Raw genomic sequence first — 19,578 nt, 5'->3', positions numbered from 1 at the left:
AAGAGACAAGAACCCTAAATTATTGAACATATTCTTCCTGCACCCAAGCAGAAGGAACTAATGAAAAACACAATGAATGAGGAAAAAGGATGTAGTGTGGAAAAGTAACAATTGATCATGAGAAGATTCTTTGGGATATATCCATGTACAAAGACACAGTGATCAGTAGAAAACCAATAAAACAACCAGATTGAATTGTATTATTGGTCGTGTTGTACAAATTTGAGAGAACTGCTCACCAGAAGTATAATAATACCATATCCCAACAGCAAAGCATATCAGTGAATAGGTGATGACCTCCTCTCCCTTGTTTACTATAAAACAGTATAGGGAACGCAATTAAAGGATGTTGAATGTCTGGATTGGCCGCTGTGTGCATTTTCCGAATTATCCTGATGGCCAATGGAAAACTTCCGTTGAGGCCGGATCGATCACCCCCAGAGATAGTCAATGGGACTAACTGGGATTTATCATTTTTTTTTTTTTCACTATGAAACAGTATCCTCTGGTGTGCATTTGATGTCACACCTGTGAGGACGATTCTGATACTGGCCTGAGCTTGGTCAACAATTTATCAACCTCAAGAAAGCCGAAAGGACCCGCTGAAGAATATTTCATACGTTTCCAGCTGTTAAAAGAGAACTTAAAGGTACAAGTTATAGTGCACAGAACCTGAGAAGTATTACAGGAAAACTGAAGAAAGTCAAGGAATATATTTCTCAACTATATACCTCGGTATAAATGGCAGTGCTAGACAGTGAAGATGGAGATGATCAACACTATAAAACGGTGGCTGATGGAAGCCAAATCTGTAAAATCAGCAACGAAGATGCATGAACTATTCTAACTTTGCAAATTCACTCTCCACTTGGTCATTAGGCTATTTAAAGAGAAAACAACAGTCATTGGGCCCTTATGATAAAGCATATTAATAGTTGCATAGCATTTAGATCATCAAATACTAAGAGTGCTATCCAACTGACATATCATGCTTCCTCTAGGGAAAAATGAGGTGATTTAGGTGAGATCAGACGTGAATCTTTCTATTTACTTGTAGCTGTATAGAATTGGCCTCAATGCATAAATGGAAAAACTACCCATGCAGCTTCACAAACCTAGAAATACAAAACTAATAGGGTAAATTCCCACAAAGGTATATCCACTTTGGTATTGCTACTTCAAAGTTCCATTTTTATCATCAGTCCCATTTATTAGCTAAGCAATTGGTAGCTAAATGTAAATGGAATATTATATTATGATCCAACTCCAGAATTATAACCTTATCACTTTAAAACAATCACTAGAACCTTTATACAGTCAATGGTCAATAAATATTTCAGTTATTTGTAAACAGAATCATGTAAACTGAAACCTTACGTATGATAGTTCACCCAGTTGTTTCCTTCTAGGAATTCTGTGCATGAAGAAGAGATAGATTGAAGTTAAACAATTAGGGTGGTCGAGCAAATGAGGCCCCTGTCAATTTGCAATCTTGAGTGCCGCCAATGTTGGAAATTTTCCCTTGCTTAACAAGGATGAGGAAGTTTCCTAATTACCCAAGTTGTATCTTGTCATTCTTATGAGGTTTTATGATGGAAAAAGATAATGTTGCACAAAGTAGTGCACTCACTATATATAAATCATAGTTAGGTCCCAAAATTACATACTAGGACATATATATTTTTGCTCGCGAGTGGCATGAATGTCCACTCTTTAAGAGTAATTCTCCGTAAACTATTCAAATTTAAAGATACATGCTTCTCCACAATTTAGACCTAAGTATTACCAATGGCACTAGTGGTGCCTAACTGATTTCTTCTGTTGTATTAGTTACTTCTGGAAAGTAAAAGAAAACCAGCCTTGGTAGGACATCACATAGACTTTGAAGTTAATTGAAGGAAGTATTGTAACACAAACAAGAAAAAGTACAGAACTTTAGGATAATACCTGTAATTGGATTGAGGTGCATCTCTTTCCAAAAGGATTTTTCCCACATTCAGCATGTGATTGACTGCAAAGTAGTAAATTATTAAACTTCTGGCATTTTCCTAGATGCTAAATATCCATAGATGAGTATAATATTTTGAGAGAGTTCCATTTTAGCTCTGGGGTTTATGTTATAAACCAAGAACCCTACCTAACTGATGATCTTCTGCACTTCGATAGAGGTGTTTCACTGTGGGTATGTGCTTAACAGGTATAACCAGATAATGCCTATAATAAAAAATAATAGAGTTAAAATAAATATACTCTATTTGACGTGATAAGACATCAGATATAAATAAAAAATGTCATGAACTATGAAACTTGGCAAGCTTTTATGCTTAAGTGGGTTACATGTATGTGTGTGTGTGTGTGTGTGTGTATACAATAATATATATTAATCAATACATCCAGTTCATACTTCCCCATGAAATATAAGAATCCATATTAACCAACAATATAGAAGATGAGATAGTGTACATTAACAAGCATATAAATAATATGGAATGTATTTATTACTTGCAATAAATATGTTCTACAAGTTATATAAGTACCAAAAGGGATAAATTTTAAGGAAATTTAGTTGAGTCTAAAACCAGTTCAAATAAACTAGATCAAATTTTCTTCTCAATTGTATGTATGTGGTCAGTTGAGGCCATTATGTTGTCCACTTCCAAATGTAGCTAAATAGTCACTTGTACAGCCACGATGATCTCTTTTCAAAGCTATGAACCTTAATCTTTATAGATATCCAAATTCACAATAACAATTGAGACCCATCGAGATCATATGACAAGCACATGTAGCAGCCACAACTTCTAATAGAAAAAATAAAGGATTTTTCAAAAACATAATAATATAAAAAGAAGGAATTATATATGTACAAAGATGAACCTAAACAGTTATGGTTCTCACTACTAAGAGAGGCAAAATGTGATACAAAGAAATTTTATCATCTTTAAATTTGGAGAATTCAAGATCATTGCAACTTGCAAAGGTTTATCTCATTCCATCCTTCTCCGATCTATAGTGGGCCTCAATCCATCAAACCAAATAACCTTGGTCATGCCAAGTCATCAAACAAATCCCACGAGATTTGTGTGCATCCTGCCAAATCCCTACATAACTAAATGCATACATAAGCAACACAAACAAAATTTAAACCTAACTTAAACCCTTTGCTAAATACATGAAGACAACACGGTTCAACACGATCACTTAGGGCATAATTGTACTAACATAAACATCTAGCATGGTAACTCGACATGTCGATGAGTATAATGTCATACTAACATTCAACACCCTTTGACATGCTATATTTGTTTTTTTTAGCTCTTGTTATGTAATATAATGTTAAAATTGTACCATTCCATATGAAAGTTAGGAATACAAATGTGTTCTCTTCTTATTCTTCTTGTTCATCTCCTTCCTCACTCTCTATTCAATTCTCCAATGACAACATACGTCAAAACGTCAATACAATGCCAAAATAGTATCATTCCATCAAAATTCGAAACTCTGACACTACTAGAGAGTTTGAACCTTGATATGGACTAATCCATGGGTGCTGCCCCTATACTTTCTTATTCTACAAGAGAATGGTACCACGTGTTTTCTCTGACTCATGTACCACTACTAAAGTGATTAAAATTGGAAAAAGCCAAAGGCTTCATCTAAAATAGCTCATCCAACAACAACCATAATTTTAAGCTAATGACTCTACCAACATGCATGATTTGTAAACACTGGTAATACTTACTATAACAAATAATATTATAAATTTTTACTACAATTATAAACTTATATAAATCCTAATATTCCAACATATGGAACAACATCATAATAATTTAACTTCATAAATAATAATATATACTTGCAACACATGATATCCACATAAACTTGCATAAATAATAGAACATCTTCAACGTGAATAACTCCATATATGAGAACCCGACAATATATATCTCAATAATTAATTAACCGCATTATAGCTCTACATCACTGCATGAATACAAATCATATGATTCCTCATGTGGGAAAATCACTGAAGACTAATAATGGTATAAACAAAGAAGATACAAGAGAAGGGCAATAAAAAAAAGTTAGAAGGATAAGAAGGGGTTTAACTTTGTTATTCCCACCTCAAACGAAGAATAGTGTCACATCCAACATGGTGAAGGACACCTCATGGTCATGACCAAAATAAGAAATGACTCAAGGCACTAAGGTAAATTGAGTTTTCCATGAGATTTGATACATCAAGGGGAATCCAAAGACGAAATTAAACCATAATGTAATCAATGACTTACTTTAATCCATCCAACATTATCCCATAGTGAACAAACCATAGCCTATAACCTTTCATCAATCTAGACCCAAGCAAGACTTCATCCATTCTACTTTACATCAACTAGTTATAATGATCACATACAAACACACATACCCTCTCAACACGCACAAACATAATCCTCCAACTTTACTTGACTAAATATCATTGTCAATAAACATACTCTAAATTTGCAAAACCTATTACAATTAAAAAAAAAAGACAGAAACCTCAATGTCTATTAAATGTAATATATTTCTTGCTATTATGATAAAACAACATCAAAATAATTTAACTTCATAAATAATAATATATACTTGCAAGACATGATATCCACAAATAAAATTGCATAAATAATAGAACATCTTCAACGTGAATAACTCCATATATGAGAACCTGACGATATATATCTCAATAATTAAATAACCGCATTATAGTTCTACATCACTGCATGAATACAAATCATATGATTCCTCATGTGGGAAAATCATTGAAGACTAATAATGGTATAAACTCCATATATGAGAACCCGACAACATATATCTCAATAATTAAATAACCGCATTTTAGCTCTACATCACTGCATGAATACAAATCATATGATTCCTCATGTGGGAAAATCACTGAAGACTAATAATGGTATAAACAAAGAAGATACAAGAGAAGGGTAATAAAAACAAATTAGAAGGATAAGAAGGGGTTTAACTTTGTTACTCCCACCTCAAACGAAGAATAGTGTCACATCCAATGTGGTGGAGGACACCTCATGGTCATGACCAAAAAAAAGAAATGACTCAATAAGGTAAATTGAGTTTTCCATGAGATTTGATGCATCAAGGGGAATCCAAAAACGAAATTAAACCATAATGTAATCAATGACTTACTTAAATCCATCCAACATTATCCCATAGTGAAGAAACCTTAGCCTATAACCTTTCATCAATCTTGACTCAAGCAAGACTTCATCCATTCTATTTTACATCAACTAGTTATAATGATCACATACAAACACACATACCCGCTCAACACGCACAAACATAATCCTCCAACTTAACAAAATCAGTACACATGACATGATATGCCACCCATCTATCTACATGCACAGTGTAGCTGCAACAGGTTACTTGACTAAATATCATTGTCAATCAACATACTCTAAATTTGCAAAACCTATTACAATTAAAAAAAAAAGACAGCAACCTCAATTTCTATTAGAATGTAATATACTTCTTGCCATAATTCAGAACACAATACCTAGCGACAAATTTCAACTATGAATTGGATCGATCATTATTTGACTGCTAAACCAAAGGATTACAAAAGATTCGGAAAACTACGTATTGGTCTATAACCTTCATTACGCATGGATAATACCTAGTCCTAAATAAGGGGACAGAACTAGCCTACTAGATCAAGTTATTGCTTAACAAATTGTTGCTTATTCAACACCTAAACTATTCCAATGCACAATCTACATGTACAACAATAGATCATTAAGACCATGAAACTACATTGTATAGGATGGGAATCATAGCATCCATAAACTAACGAAGTGAAGGCAAGATTCAATGTTGTTGTAGGTGGAGGAAGAAGACACCAAGATGCTACATGACGACCTTGTGCACCCAAGGGCTGCTAGAAAAGAAATAATGAAGAAACGACATGTAATAATGATGGCATATGAGAATTAAATGTTGCCACAAGGGAAACTATTATATACATGCATAGAGAATGTCCAAATGTTGCAAGGAAATATATTCTGTCAATGAAATGCATGGAGTAACGAACTTTATAAATCATATGAAATCAATATTAAGTAAATAATCACACTGAGGAATTTTATAAAATATACAAAAACACCTATTCTAGAGAAGTGTAAGATCGAGAGTGGCTAGAGGAGGAGGGGTGAATAGTGATTTTCAATAACTTATTTTATCTAATGATCCGTTAGGTGGATCGATCCGCAAAACATTGATTATAGTGTTTCTTTTACCAAAACATTTTCAGAGATGGAGAAATCTCTTACAAATGTATTTGATACAAGTATATGGATAGTAAAGTGCAAGAATAGAATACAAATAAATAAACAAGCAACTTAAATAGATATACCGAAATAAGCGCAGAGCTACCTAATGAGAATCTTCAAAATGAGTAGAGCACTTCAGAACACATGAAAGTATTGTTTGAACGATGTAATTGATGATTTGAGAGGTCATTGTTGACCCCTATATATATATAGGTACTTCAGGCGACTGGTCTCTTCGATCGCCCCAAGTCAGTCGTTATCCTCCACTTGTTATGGATCTCTTATCCTTCATTCGGTCGCTCAGAAGCTCTTCTAGTCACTCGGAAGCCTGTGTGTCAATCTTCATCAGATAACTTCTTGAATATCCTTGATGATTTGGTCCTTCGATCACCTGGAGCCTCCTCCGATTGCTCGGATCCAAATACTATTTGTCAAATCTAACCGAAGACTTATCCTAGAGTCTAGGTTGCCCGAACCTCCTTCCAATAGCTCGGACCCTCCGATCACCCAATTCTGCTCCAATCATCTAGTTAACTTAAATTAGCTTCCTGAACACAACATCAGTCCAGAGAACATATATATTATCAAATCTATACTACGGTTACAAGTGTCCATCTTGATTTTGAAACTCTTGGTTTCTCAATCAGATTTGTGCCTAGCTATAAGTCTACTCTCGTCCTAGAGTAAAGAACTCTCATCACAATCTTTTTTACTAGAAAGTCCTCTCTTGGACTTACCTTACCTAGTTACCCAAGACTTCTTGCCTTGTCTAGTGTCTGGTACCCTAACCCACCTATCAAACGTCTAGTTCGTCAGCCCAATTATGCTTTCTCTTCCTAGTGTCTAGTCCTCCTGACCCACCAAGGCTTCTCCTTCTTCATGTTTGGTCCTCTAACCCACCAGCCAAATGTTCGTCAACCCAACTGGACTTCCACTGCCTATTATCTAGTCCTCTTGACTCACTAAGACTTCTCTTGCTTGGTGTCTAGTCCTCTGACCACCAAGGCTCCATCTGCTTAGTGTTTAGTCATCCTAACCCACCAAGACTTTTCCTGTCGAGTTTCCTGCACCTGCATACTTAACACACCTATTAGAACATATGCAACCTAACTTGAAACTGTTTTGTCATACATCAAAATATAGATCTCACCATGTGGTGTTGGCTGCTACAGTGTAGGAAACAATATACTTATTTACATCTGCCCTAAGCATATTTTTAAAAATTGCCTAACACTTTTTGAATTATAAAAAAAATAAGCCCTAATGCTTATATCATTGACTTACCACCTGAATTGGATATTATATTTTTCAATGTGTAGTACTTGATATCATATCAAAGGGATATTCAAAACTTAGTGTTTGTTTGTTAATTTCCCCACAATTAGTGGTCATATAGTTTTGGTGCTAGCTTTTCCTTGCTAATCATAGCCAATAACTAAAATTAAGAGGATTATCGACAAAGACAATGTGATAGCTACCCATAGGAGCACTCTGAGATATTTAGTCCATTGGAAAGCACTCTTTCAAATATAAAAATGCAAGGATCATAGAAACATAACTATAACAAATAGCTCCCAACAAATTTGCTAAAATTAAAAATTAGGTTCTAGAATCATCTTCTTTAAGGGCACTCTTGGTTATCCACTTCATATTTATATAAGGTGTTACAAGACTTAATGGGTTATTTTATTCCTCTATTCGATAGAATCGAGTTCTTCTTAATGCAGGAGAATAACACACTTATGATTTTTTCTAAACCATGTTTTAAATTTTTAATCTTGTTTAAAAATTTAAAAATTTTGTTATATTTTTTGGAATATGCTATCACCTTGTAGAAGAATTTGTCTTATTCTTGGTTTATAAAAGGGTTAGGATACAAGAAGAATTGGTCTTTATTCTTGGTTTATACAAGGGATAGGAATCCAATGTAATTTCTCCATCATTCATTTTTCCCTCTTTGTGAGTTTTGAGAATTTAAGATTAACTTGATGTTATATCCAAATGATTTGTCTAATGTTACGACTCCTCACATAAGTGCGAACCAGGCAATGAACAAATGCCTCTAGAGAAGATGATTCTAGAGTCTGTTGTTGAATTCAATAAATATGTTGAAAGTCATTTGTCGTAGTTTTTCTTTTATGATTCATGCATTTTCATATATCAAAAATCCAACTATCTTCTAGTGCTTCCAAGGAGAGTTATCACTCTTTGTGTCAATAACCCTCTAAATTTTAGAGAGCATGCCAAGAGGGAAAAAGCTAGGATTGTAAACGAACAAAATATTTGTGAAGAAATTCAATCAACAATAGCTCACTTTATTTCCCTTTATGAAATATACAAGTTCAAGCACTAGCAAGCTCGACTTATTAACTTGATTCATTAACGTTCATGAACAAAACTCGAGAACAATTTATGAGCAAATTTATTTATCAAGTTGTCCAAATCCTCAATCTAATCTTATTTCTTTATTTTTTTTATTTAAAAATATAAAAAATACTTTAAAATTTTTTATAATATGATAAAATGGGAGGATAAAAGTTTCATTTATTAGATTAATGTTTCAACCAAATTACAAGAAAAACAATATCTCTAGTTGAGCTCATTAAAAAACTCAAGCTCAACTTGAGTTAGGCTTGAGCTTAATAAGATTTTTAATCCATAAGCTCGATAGGCAAATGAACAAGCTTGAATATGGTCAACCTCAACTTAACTACAACCCCTCAGAAAGAGTATGAGTTAAAATTGTAGGAGCATGATCGTGGATATTAAAAATTAGACTACTACTTAATTCACATGGTAAATCAATGATAAAGAACAATGACTTATTTTTCCAACAATGCGAAAAGAGCTAGTTTAGTAGACATGAATTTTCTTAAGGGAGCTTTTAAAAAAGCGCTTAAGGACAATATAGATAAGGAGACTTACCTAAATGGTACACTTTTCTCTAATGTGCATCTACATATTTTTATAAACTTCAACTCAATACATTTTTACTCCCAACTGGTATGAATATATCGAATACACTAAGTAAAGCTCTCAACACCTCAAAATAGTGAAAAGTGACAGGTAAAGAAATGGTGAGTAATGAAACAAAATCTTATAGGTGACAAGCTTTGGACACATTGTATTAAAGAGGCTCATTCCTGTAGATCTGCTTATAGAATTATTATAGGCAAATACAAAAATAGGCAAGACTGAACCTTAGATTTCATCTCCTACTAGACATCAAAGAAAATTTACCAATTATAATTATCAACGCATAGATATTAATCATGCCCAACTTGTTACAAAGATAATCAACTCGGATCCACTCCAATTCACAAAGTTGACCCAATCATTTTCAAAGCTTTTGTGAAGATGTCCCCCAATTGTTCTCCATCCTGTAGTAATCAAGCCTTGTTGAATTTTCTCACGAACAAAATGACAATCAATTTCAATGTGCTTAGTTCGCTCATGGAACACGAGATTCGATGCAATGTGAATAGCAGCTTGATTATCACACCATAGTTTTGCTGGTATTGAAATTTTGAGTCCTACTTCAGTTAACAATTGATATATCCACATTATTTCACACACAGACTGTGCCATAGCCCTGTATTCTGATTCTGCACTGGATCGTGACACAACCTTTTGCTTTTTACTCTTCCATGATACTAAATTTCCTCCAACAAAGATACAATAACCTGAGGTAGACCTTCTATCCATTTTGGAACCTGCCCAATCTGCATCTGAAAAACATTCAATATGAGTGTGCCCATGATTTTTATATACAATACCTCGTCCGGGTGCACCCTTTAAATAACACAAAATTTGTTCTAATGCTGCCCAATGATGAACCGTTGGAGATGACATATACTGACTAACAACACTAACCGAATATGCAATATCTGGACGAGTCAAGGTAAGATAATTCAACTTTCCAACCAACCTTCGATATCTCTCTGGATATTCAAATAATTCTCCATCTGCTGTAAGATCCACGTTCTGAGTCATTGGAGTACTACAAGGTTTTGCCCCTAACTTTCCCGTCTCAGTTAATAAGTCAAGAACATATTTCCTCTGAGATAGAAATATACCATTTTTACTCCTCATTACTTCAACACCTAAGAAATACTTTAGCACCCCTAAATCTTTTGTATGAAATTGAGTGAGAATGAAAGATTTGAGAGATGAAATTCCCGTAGTATCACTACCAGTAATCACAATATCATCCACATACACAACTAACAGAATAATACCAGCTCCTGACTGCTTGTAGAACACAGAATGATCAGACTTGCTTTTCTTCATACCAAACTTTTCAATAACCTGACTAAATTTTCCAAACCAAGCACGAGGACTTTGTTTCAAACCATACAAAGTCTTTCGAAGACGACAAACTCGCCCCATCTCCCCCTGAGCAACGAAACCAGGAGGTTGCTCCATATACACCTCCTCTTGAAGATTACCATGAAGAAAAGCATTCTTGATATCAAGTTGATGTAAAGGCCAATGATGAGTAGCAGCAAGAGAAATAAATAACCGAACAGATGTCAACTTTGCAACAGGAGAAAAAGTATCAGAATAATCCACACCATATGTTTGAGCATAACCCTTAGCAACAAGACGAGCTTTTAGTCTGGCAACTGATCCATCTGGATTGACTTTAACATTAAATATCCATTTGCATCCAATAGCTTGTTTTCCTGGAGGTAGATCAACCAAGTCCCATGTATCATTATCATCCAAGGCTTTCATTTCCTCTATCATTGCATCTCTCCAACCATGATGAGATAAGGCCTCACGGACAGTTTTAGGAATAGAAATAGAGTCAAGTGAAGCAATAAAAGAACAGGAGGAGGATGACAAGCCATTATTAGACACAAACGAAGAGATAGGATAAGTACACTGGCGTTTACCTTTTCGTAATGCAATAGGAAGATCATCATTCGAAATTGGATCTGATGACGAAGTAGTAGGTGCAGGACATGAATCAGGAGGTCGACGCCTGGAGTATATTTCAATAATAGGAGGCTTGACAAGAGCCGGTTCTGAGACAGGTGTAGAGGATGTAACAGAATATACCAATAAATCATCATCTTCCTTTTGAGAAGTCGAGATATGTGAGGATGAAAAATAAGGTTTGTCTTCCATGAAAGTAACATCGATTGAAACAAGATATTTATTAATACTAGGACAATAACACCTATAACCCTTTTGAAGACGAGGATAACCAAGGAAAATACATTTCAAAGATTTGGGGTCTAATTTAGTAACTTGTGGACGAACATCCCGAACAAAACAAGTGCTACCAAATATCCTAGGATTAATAGGAAACAATGACTTGTTAGGAAACAAAATTTTGTAAGGAATCTCACCATGAAGAACAGAGGATGGCATACGGTTAATAAGAAAACATGCAGTAGAAACCGCGTCTGCCCAAAAAGACTTAGGAACATTCATTTGAAATAAAAGAGCTCGTGCTGTTTCAAGAAGATGTCTATTCTTCCGTTCAGCCACACCATTCTGGGATGGAGTATCAACACAAGAGGTTTCATGAAGTATACCATTCTGACTCATATAAGATTGAAATAGACTGGATGTATATTCTTTGGCATTGTCACTTCGTAAAGTACGGATGGACATATTGAACTGAGTTTTGATTTCAGCACAAAAAGCAGAAAATAGAGAAAATAACTCAGAACGATTTTTCATTAAGTATAACCAAGTTACACGAGAATAATCATCCACAAAAGTGACAAAATACCTAAAACCAGGTTTAGACAGAATAGGACAAGGACCCCAAATATCAGAATGAACTAACTCAAAAGGACTAATAGCACGCTTATTTATCCTTGGACTTGAACTAAGACGGTGATGCTTTGCAAACTGACATGACTCACAATTTAATGAAGATATGCTACTATATTGTGGACAGAGTTTCTTGAGTGATAGAAGAGATGGATGTCCTAACCTACAATGAGCCTCAAAAGGAGAATTTTCACCTGAACAAACGAGAGATCTTGGGGAAGGTGAATCAAGAATGTAGAGACCTCCATTTTCATGTCCTTTACCAATAATCTTCTTTGTCAAAAGATCTTGAACTAAACAATGATCGGGAAAAAATGTGATGCAACAGTTAAGATTGCGAGTTAATTGACTAACAGAGAGCAAATTAAAGGATAAATTAGGTAAATGTAAGACAGAGGATAAGGAAAGCAAAGGAGTGGGATTGACAGTGCCAGACCCACGAACGCAAGATGAAGACCCATCAGCTAAGGTAACAATCGGAGTGTTGGATTTGTGTGTGAAAGTAGAAAAGAGATTAGAATTACCTGTCATATGATCCGTGGCACCAGAATCAATGACCCATTTAGAGGATGAGGAAAGAAGACATGTATTGTGGTTACCTGAATCAGCAATAGCAGTGATAGAGGAAGATGAAGACTTAAGTGATTCCTGATATTGAGAGAACTTGGCAAATTCTTCTGCAGAGACAAGCATCATATCCATCACGACAGAATGAAGTCCAAAAATATGCAACTCCAAAACACCGAACTTGATGTTGTTGTGAGACGAAGAACTAGAATGTTCCAAATTTCAAGAAAATGTCTGTATCTAGGTTCTGTATAGGTTTCTGGACTCCACTGGATAGAGCACAAATTCAAGCAGAAGAAACCAATCGGTGCTGACAGAAACCTATGAGCTGCTCCAAATTCAGGATAACGCCAAAATTGCGATCCAGACGGTGCAGCCAAGAGCCTCGCAGTATAGCACAGCACAGTAGGTTAATATTACAAAGATGTGAGGTTCATTAAATGTAACCCAGTAGTCCACCAAATCAGCTACTTGATCAACAACGATCTTGGTAAATCATGTCAGGATTCCCACCAGGCCGGTTCGATCAGCACAGTAGAACCTTATGAGTCGGTTCGATCGAGCCCTCACGTCGATAACGAGGAAACCGACCGAGAACCTCAAAATCCAGCAACTTCAGTGATTCCTACAGCGAAAGAACCCCAAAACCCAAACTGCTCTACCAGCCGCAGCCGCCGCAAGAACCTGCGATCGAGCGATGAGTGCCACGAACAGTGCGACGCGAAGCAGAGAAGGCAAAGATCGCGAGCAGAGAGGGCCACGATCGCGAGCAGAGAAGCAGAGAGGGCCACGATCGCGAGCAGAGAAGCTAGGGTTCTACCTTTCTTCGGCGGCGGCGCTTGCAAGGACTAACATCCGGCAGTCGCACACGATCGCGAGCAGGTCGTCAGGATGAAGAACACCCAGCGAACCTGCGCGTTCCCTTGAAGACGCTGTGGTGAAGGTGACGGACGAGCAGGAACGCAGCAAGGATCGAGAAGCAGAGAAGCGCGAGGATGACGGTCTTGACACGGAGAGGGACGCACGACCAGCCTAGCAGCTTGTTGATGGTGAGCCAATACAGAAACCAGGAAAGCCTTGCTGCGAACGCGAGCGAGGAAGGACGGCAGGCGGAGAAGGGAGACGAATAGGGAGCGCCGCGTGAGGAACGAAGCGTCACGCCTAACCCTAACCCACGTTAGGCTGCTCTGATACCATGTTACCAAAATAACTTAAGAAATCTTATTCCATTAAGAGATACAAGCCTCTCTTTATATAGGAGGTTTATGGACCTATTCTAGGAGATTTATTCTAATAAATATAACCAACTTCTAATAAATATAACCAACAGGTAATTCGTGACAGGAGTCAAAACCGTACTAAAGTTCCTAATAATACATTCGTAAAAGGTTACAAACGCATAAAAGCTTCAAGCTTCTTGGCGGAAGCAAGTTCAAGCTAATCCTTAATTGCTCTAATTTTGTTTAGATTATAGAGATGCACCATGCAAAAGAAAAAGAAAACCCAAGAAAGAGAGATCTAGAGTTATAAAATAAGCATTTCTTTAGATTAATATTAGTTTTTTGTCCCATAGGATATTAAGGACAATTTGGATATGCTCTGAGTGTTGTAGACTCTAGTGTGGAGCCTTGGCTCATTGATAAAATTGTTGCCGTATGACCTGATGGTCACAGGAATGAGTCCCGAAAATAGTCTCTTGCAATGCAGGATAAGCTTGCATATAATAGACCCTTTCCCGAAACTCCGCATTAGCAGGAGCTTCGTACACTGAGCTATCTTTTTTTTTTGTAGACCCTAGTGTATATCATGATATTCACTACCCCTATGAATATGCTTGGGGCATTTAAAAGTGCAAAGGGCATGACTAAAAATTTATATAGTTCATCTTATATTTTTGGAGTAATTTTTCGCTTATCACATTTCTCAATCATAATCTAGTGGTACCCATTACACAAACCAATCTTAAAGAACTAATGTTCCTACCATCAAATTGAGTATATCATCAAGTCTAGGTTTGATGCAACACTAGCACACCAAAAGCAATCTCACAAAGAGAACAAGAAACTCATAGGTAGAATAAATTTCACAAAGGAGCAAATATATTATTCATGGGACTCCAAAGTCCCAACCTCTTTTGTAAACTACGTTAGGGATCAAGTCTCTTAGAGAAAAAGTCTAACTTATCCATAAATTAGAATAAACTTTTAAAAACTGAAGCTACTTTTTAAAAACACTTGTAAAATGTAACACACCCCAAATATTAAACCCTGTCACGTGTATCCTACAGTATCTGTAAAATTTGTATCTTATTATAATTAATATGGGTCTCGCCTTTGTGTTTAAAGAAAGTAAGAGAATTCATTAGTGCAAATATACCTATTAGGAAACCATCCCACCAGAAATTCCATACAGAAAGGTTGCATCATATGTGCCAGAATAAAATTGACCATATGGAAAAATTAGAAATGGAAATTGTAAGAAAAAATTGGACTCTGAATTATCATTATATTGCAAAAGTTCATCACTGGTCCTGTTAATTACAGGAGGAAAAAAACTGGTCAATGTCCATAAGGGAAGCAGTAGATGAGATGTAGAAAAAGTATGAAGGCGAATAAAATTCACCACTGGACCTGAAGGCGGCGGGTCTGATGTCACGGAAGGCTACCACCATCTCGTCCTGTAAATGAAAAAAATATGAAATGAAACAGCAAATTACAACTAATAACGAAAGCAAGAGGGAAATGCTGACGGCGAATAAAAGATCGGTGGAGGTGGAGCCCCGAGATATCTGGCAGAAAAGACACGACGACCGAGATGGAACCTCCATGTCGTCGGCGAAGGCCACTACAGAGCACCTTTCATTTGAAAACAAAGGATTACTGCTCCCGAATGGAGGAGGAAAGAACCCGACTATTTGTCTTCTAAAGCTCTTCTATTGGGAAGCGAAGAAAGCAACTCCGGTGACTGATCATCGTGATCTGAGATGAATCAATCTCCTTGCTACTGCTCATCGGAAGGAGAGAAGGGGTGGGTTGCGATCGGGATGGAGAGAGAGGAGTGGACTTGCGGTTGCGAGAATGGGATCGAGGCTCAGAAGCCGACAACCTCTTTTTGTCCCCTTGAATCAACTTCCCCACCGAGCCGAATCGGTTAAGGTTTAATCAAGTTGACTCACATTGAAACCTAACTCAAGCCCAAAATATATATATATATATATATATATATATATAACCGATAAATTAAATATTATGATTCTTATTTAAATTGAGTATTTTTTTATTACCTAGGTTATAATTAGAGAATTGAAATAGAAAATGATTGAAATTTAAAAATTTAATAATAAAATAAAATTTTTATTTATAGAATTTAAGGAATAATAAATAATAAATTATAGTTATTGATAAAAAATTAAATAATCTTAACCACTAAAAATAAAAAAAATCCTTCTTTTAACGATTAAAATTATTTTTGTTTTTTCTTTCTAATATAAATGAACTGCGTTTAAAAAAATATTTACTCTCTTATTTTTTTCTTCCAATTATTAAAAATAATATATAATAAAAATATTATTAATTAATTTATATATAAAATTATCAATTGTTACGGGGATAATCCAAGAGGTCCCCTGATTCGACTCGAGTCTGATCCTGGTCTCACCCAAAGGCCTAGTCAGCCACACCTTCAGACTTGATGGCCCAAGTCTCTTCTCTCTACTTGCTTAAAGAAGTCATCGACCAATACCCCATTCGGTTCGGAGCGAATAAGCTGCCGAGCAGAATCAATCACCCATTCGGTCAACTCAGTAGCCGAATCAATTACCCATTCCGTCCACTCAGTGGCCGAATCAATCACCCATTCGGTCCGCTCAGTAGTCGAATCGCCCATTCATCCACGCTTCCATTCGGTTACACCCCCCCCTCAATTCGGCTATAGCGCCGAATGGGAGTATTCAGTGCTCGGATCGTCAGGCAGCCATTGCTCTCGCCATGCAGACCCCTTATCGAGCCGAATCGACGAAGCATCCTACAATGTCTTGGCATATCCCATCACGACTTTTGACAAATCTATACCCCCATTTATTATCGTCATCCCTCTGACACCCCACGTGGGCCATGGCAGGATGGCTACTTACTAGCGATGGGACAGGGAACTCGATTGTTCCTGACAGTTCATTAATCTTGATGGGATATTCCTTAAATGATGATGTGACAGATGTACACGCTCATCTCTCCTTAAAACAACCACTCCCTCTTTCGCAGGTAAGCTCTCCCTTTCTTCTTCTACTCTCTTCCCCGCTCAAGTGACTCCCTGTTCATCTTCTTCCTCCTTCCACTATTCTTGACTTGAGCGTTGGAGTGGTCGCGCCAGAGCACCCCCTGGCCTTCCTATTCACGTTTGCTGTGTTCCCAGGTCCAGAAGCTAGCAGCGCACCAGACCCCTCTTCCTGTTTCACGTACGCTCCGATGAAGGTCCGGTGACTTGTCCAGACACTCTTCTCAACTGAAACATCAATAGTTATAATCTAGTTAGTTAAGATACAAAATCTCATCTACCTGATTTGGCGGATAACTGGGTCAATGAGTATCTGATTCACTGATCCAGTTATAAATCCGAGCCAGATCCGATCGGATTCGGATCTAATTTAACCGTCGGGCTGCCGTAGGCCAGTAAGTTAATAAAAAATACAGTTGAGATTCTTGTCACAATAAATTCCTGTCATAAATTTGTCACAATAAATCTGGACCGTTAGATTTTAAAATAGAAGATTAAATCCAAGTCATCACAATCACCCATTCAATCTACGGTCTGGATTTAATCTTAACTTTAAAATCGAACGGTCCAGATTTGTTGTGATAAATTTGTGATAGAAATTTATTGTGATAAGAAGTTTTATTTTAAAAAATATTCGGATCTAATGTTTTTTTGAAAGTTAATAAAAAATTAAAGGAGAATGAACATTCTCGTGTGAATCGTGCTAAAACCTAGCCTTAAGCCTTCTCTTCCGGTCCGATTTGATTTTTGGAATCGCATAAATTACTGCACTTGATTTGCAGGTTTCGAAGAAGAAGAAGAACTTTGTTCGAGCATCTCGATCCGCTTCCTGGTTCCGTAGCCCGACATGGACTCCGTCCCCCTCCGCCCTTTCCCCTTCGCCGCCGCTTCGTTCTCGAGCCCTAATTATCTCACGCCCAGACTTGCAGCTCGCCGGATCCCGCTCCGCCGCCGCTCCAGCTCTTCCTCCTTCCCTCGCACCGCCGTCCGCCTCTCCCTCTCCGAAGACATCACCAACAACTCCCCGCCTCTCGATCCCTCTCCCGTCGCCGCTCCCCTCTTCTCCCACTGGACGCCACCTCGCCCCTTGTGGCGCGGCCTCTCCGCCCTCGTCCTCGCCGGGCAGGTGGCAAGCCGCGCTCTCTCCGGCCGCGTCCACCGCCGGAACACCCTACAGCAGCTGGAGCGCGTTGGCCCCCGCTCCACCGGGGTCTGCCTCCTCACCGCTACTTTTGTGGGGATGGCCTTTACCATCCAGTTCGTCCGAGAGTTCACCCGCCTCGGCCTCCATCGCTCTGTCGGCGGCGTACTCGCCCTCGCCCTCTCCCGCGAGCTATCCCCTGTTGTCACCTCGGTCGTCGCCGCCGGACGCATCGGCTCTGCGTTCGCTGCGGAGCTCGGCACCATGCAGGTCTCCGAGCAGACCGACACTCTCCGGGTCCTTGGAGCCCACCCCGTCGACTACCTCGTCACTCCTCGAGTCATAGCTTGCTGCCTTGCTCTTCCAGTCCTTACCCTCCTCTGCTTTTGTGTTGGCCTCGCCTCCAGTGCTTTTCTGGCTGACGCCGTCTTCGGGATCAGCATCAACATTATCCTCGACTCCGCCAGGAGGGCTCTGCGGCCCTGGGACATCATCAGCGCCATGATTAAATCGCAGGTTTTCGGGGCTACGATAGCGGTCGTAAGCTGCGCATGGGGAGTCACTACACACGGCGGGGCCAAGGGGGTTGGTGAATCCACAACGTCGGCCGTTGTCATCTCCCTTGTTGGGATCTTTATTGCGGACTTTGCTCTTTCGTATTTATTTTTCCAGGGCGCAGGTGATTCGCTCAAGTATGCCATGGGATAGACAAATTATTACTTCAACGTATCAAATTTTTATTGATTTCGGAATGGCGGGCGGAGATTTGGCTGGAGAAAAGCTATTTATTTTGCACAGCAAAAAGGTTTTTGGATATTTATAAACAAATCTCATAGAGCTGATGGTATGATCACTCTTAGCACTTATGAATCTTTTCATTGTTTTAGAAGAATGCGAAAGTATGCTTTCCTTGAGAAGGTCCAACTTTCTGCTTCATTTGAAATGTCTGTACTACTAGAGCTGCATTTTAGGTCGTTAAATTGACTGTTTATTAGCCTTTACATATCCATAAATCATATCCACATCCATATTTGTGAAACTTTCTCATGAGATTATTTGGGTTGTTCGTTTCACTATTTGCCTAGTGTGGTTGGTATATATAAATATATTAGAAATGAAATCATTTATTTTTTTTTTTTGTAACCAAATTTATCCTTGTTTAGATAGTTAAGGGTTGTTATATCTCACAACTAAATGTCAAATGTACTAGTAATACAATTTAGTATCTATCTCAATCAAAATCTTCTCATGTATAGGATTTCAACTTTTCAATTTGCTCCTTTTCTGAATGTTGTATGTTGATTACATTGGAGGGGATGCCTCAAGAATCAATATTTAATTCATCAACCAAAATAATCTGCAACCTCATTTATTCACTTTAATTTTCCTTCTCTCATTTTATTAAAATGCCAGAAAAATCAAACCTATGACTCTCCACATATCAAATTGTTAGAGTTCTATACATTGGAGATC

The 19,578-nt window shown here is 37.6% G+C and overlaps 2 protein-coding genes across 3 annotated transcripts; one reads left to right on the top strand and one right to left on the bottom strand.

The window, feature by feature from the left end:
* Positions 1-77: 77 nt before the first annotated feature.
* On the bottom strand, positions 78-15,721 carry LOC141843572 (bifunctional adenosine 5'-phosphosulfate phosphorylase/adenylylsulfatase HINT4-like). Of its 2 annotated transcripts, none has more exons than XM_074731630.1 (6): positions 15,442-15,721; positions 15,323-15,369; positions 2,138-2,214; positions 1,948-2,011; positions 732-809; positions 78-628 (listed from the first exon to the last, which is right to left on the bottom strand). In XM_074731630.1, exons 1-6 carry the CDS (start codon positions 15,517-15,519, stop codon positions 523-525), a joined length of 450 nt encoding a protein of 149 aa, XP_074587731.1. In that variant the 5' UTR covers positions 15,520-15,721; the 3' UTR covers positions 78-522. The 2 variants fall into 2 exon arrangements, with proteins under 2 accessions (XP_074587731.1, XP_074587732.1); XM_074731631.1 differs by having other exon boundaries at positions 582-642.
* Positions 15,722-17,724: 2,003 nt separating this feature from the next.
* On the top strand, positions 17,725-19,172 carry LOC141843385 (protein TRIGALACTOSYLDIACYLGLYCEROL 1, chloroplastic). The gene has a single exon (XM_074731458.1). It carries the CDS (start codon positions 17,812-17,814, stop codon positions 18,811-18,813), a length of 1,002 nt encoding a protein of 333 aa, XP_074587559.1. The 5' UTR covers positions 17,725-17,811; the 3' UTR covers positions 18,814-19,172.
* Positions 19,173-19,578: the final 406 nt, after the last annotated feature.

This window comes from Curcuma longa, chromosome 12, assembly GCF_044706935.1.
Source record: "Curcuma longa cultivar G26 ecotype Majalengka, Jawa Barat chromosome 12, ITB_CL_G26_1.1, whole genome shotgun sequence".
In the NCBI taxonomy this organism is placed as follows: Eukaryota; Viridiplantae; Streptophyta; class Magnoliopsida; order Zingiberales; family Zingiberaceae; genus Curcuma; species Curcuma longa.
The sequence above is the reverse complement of the archived record's forward strand: the minus strand, read 5'-3'. Positions and strand labels throughout refer to the sequence as shown.

What these genes read in the sequence shown, in the direction of transcription:
- LOC141843572 (XM_074731630.1), bottom strand. Translation starts at nt 15,519, where the DNA reads ATGGAGGTTCCATCTCGGTCGTCGTGTCTTTTCTGCCAGATATCTCGG. An exon ending in ATCAGACCCGCCGCCTTCAG is followed by an intron (nt 2,215 to 15,322) that starts GTCCAGTGGTGA and finishes TTTTTATTATAG; the next exon opens with GCATTATCTGGTTATACCTG. An exon ending in GCACTGCCATTTATACCGAG is followed by an intron (nt 629 to 731) that starts GTATATAGTTGA and finishes CTCTTTTAACAG; the next exon opens with CTGGAAACGTATGAAATATT.
- LOC141843385 (XM_074731458.1), top strand. Translation starts at nt 17,812, where the DNA reads ATGGACTCCGTCCCCCTCCGCCCTTTCCCCTTCGCCGCCGCTTCGTTC.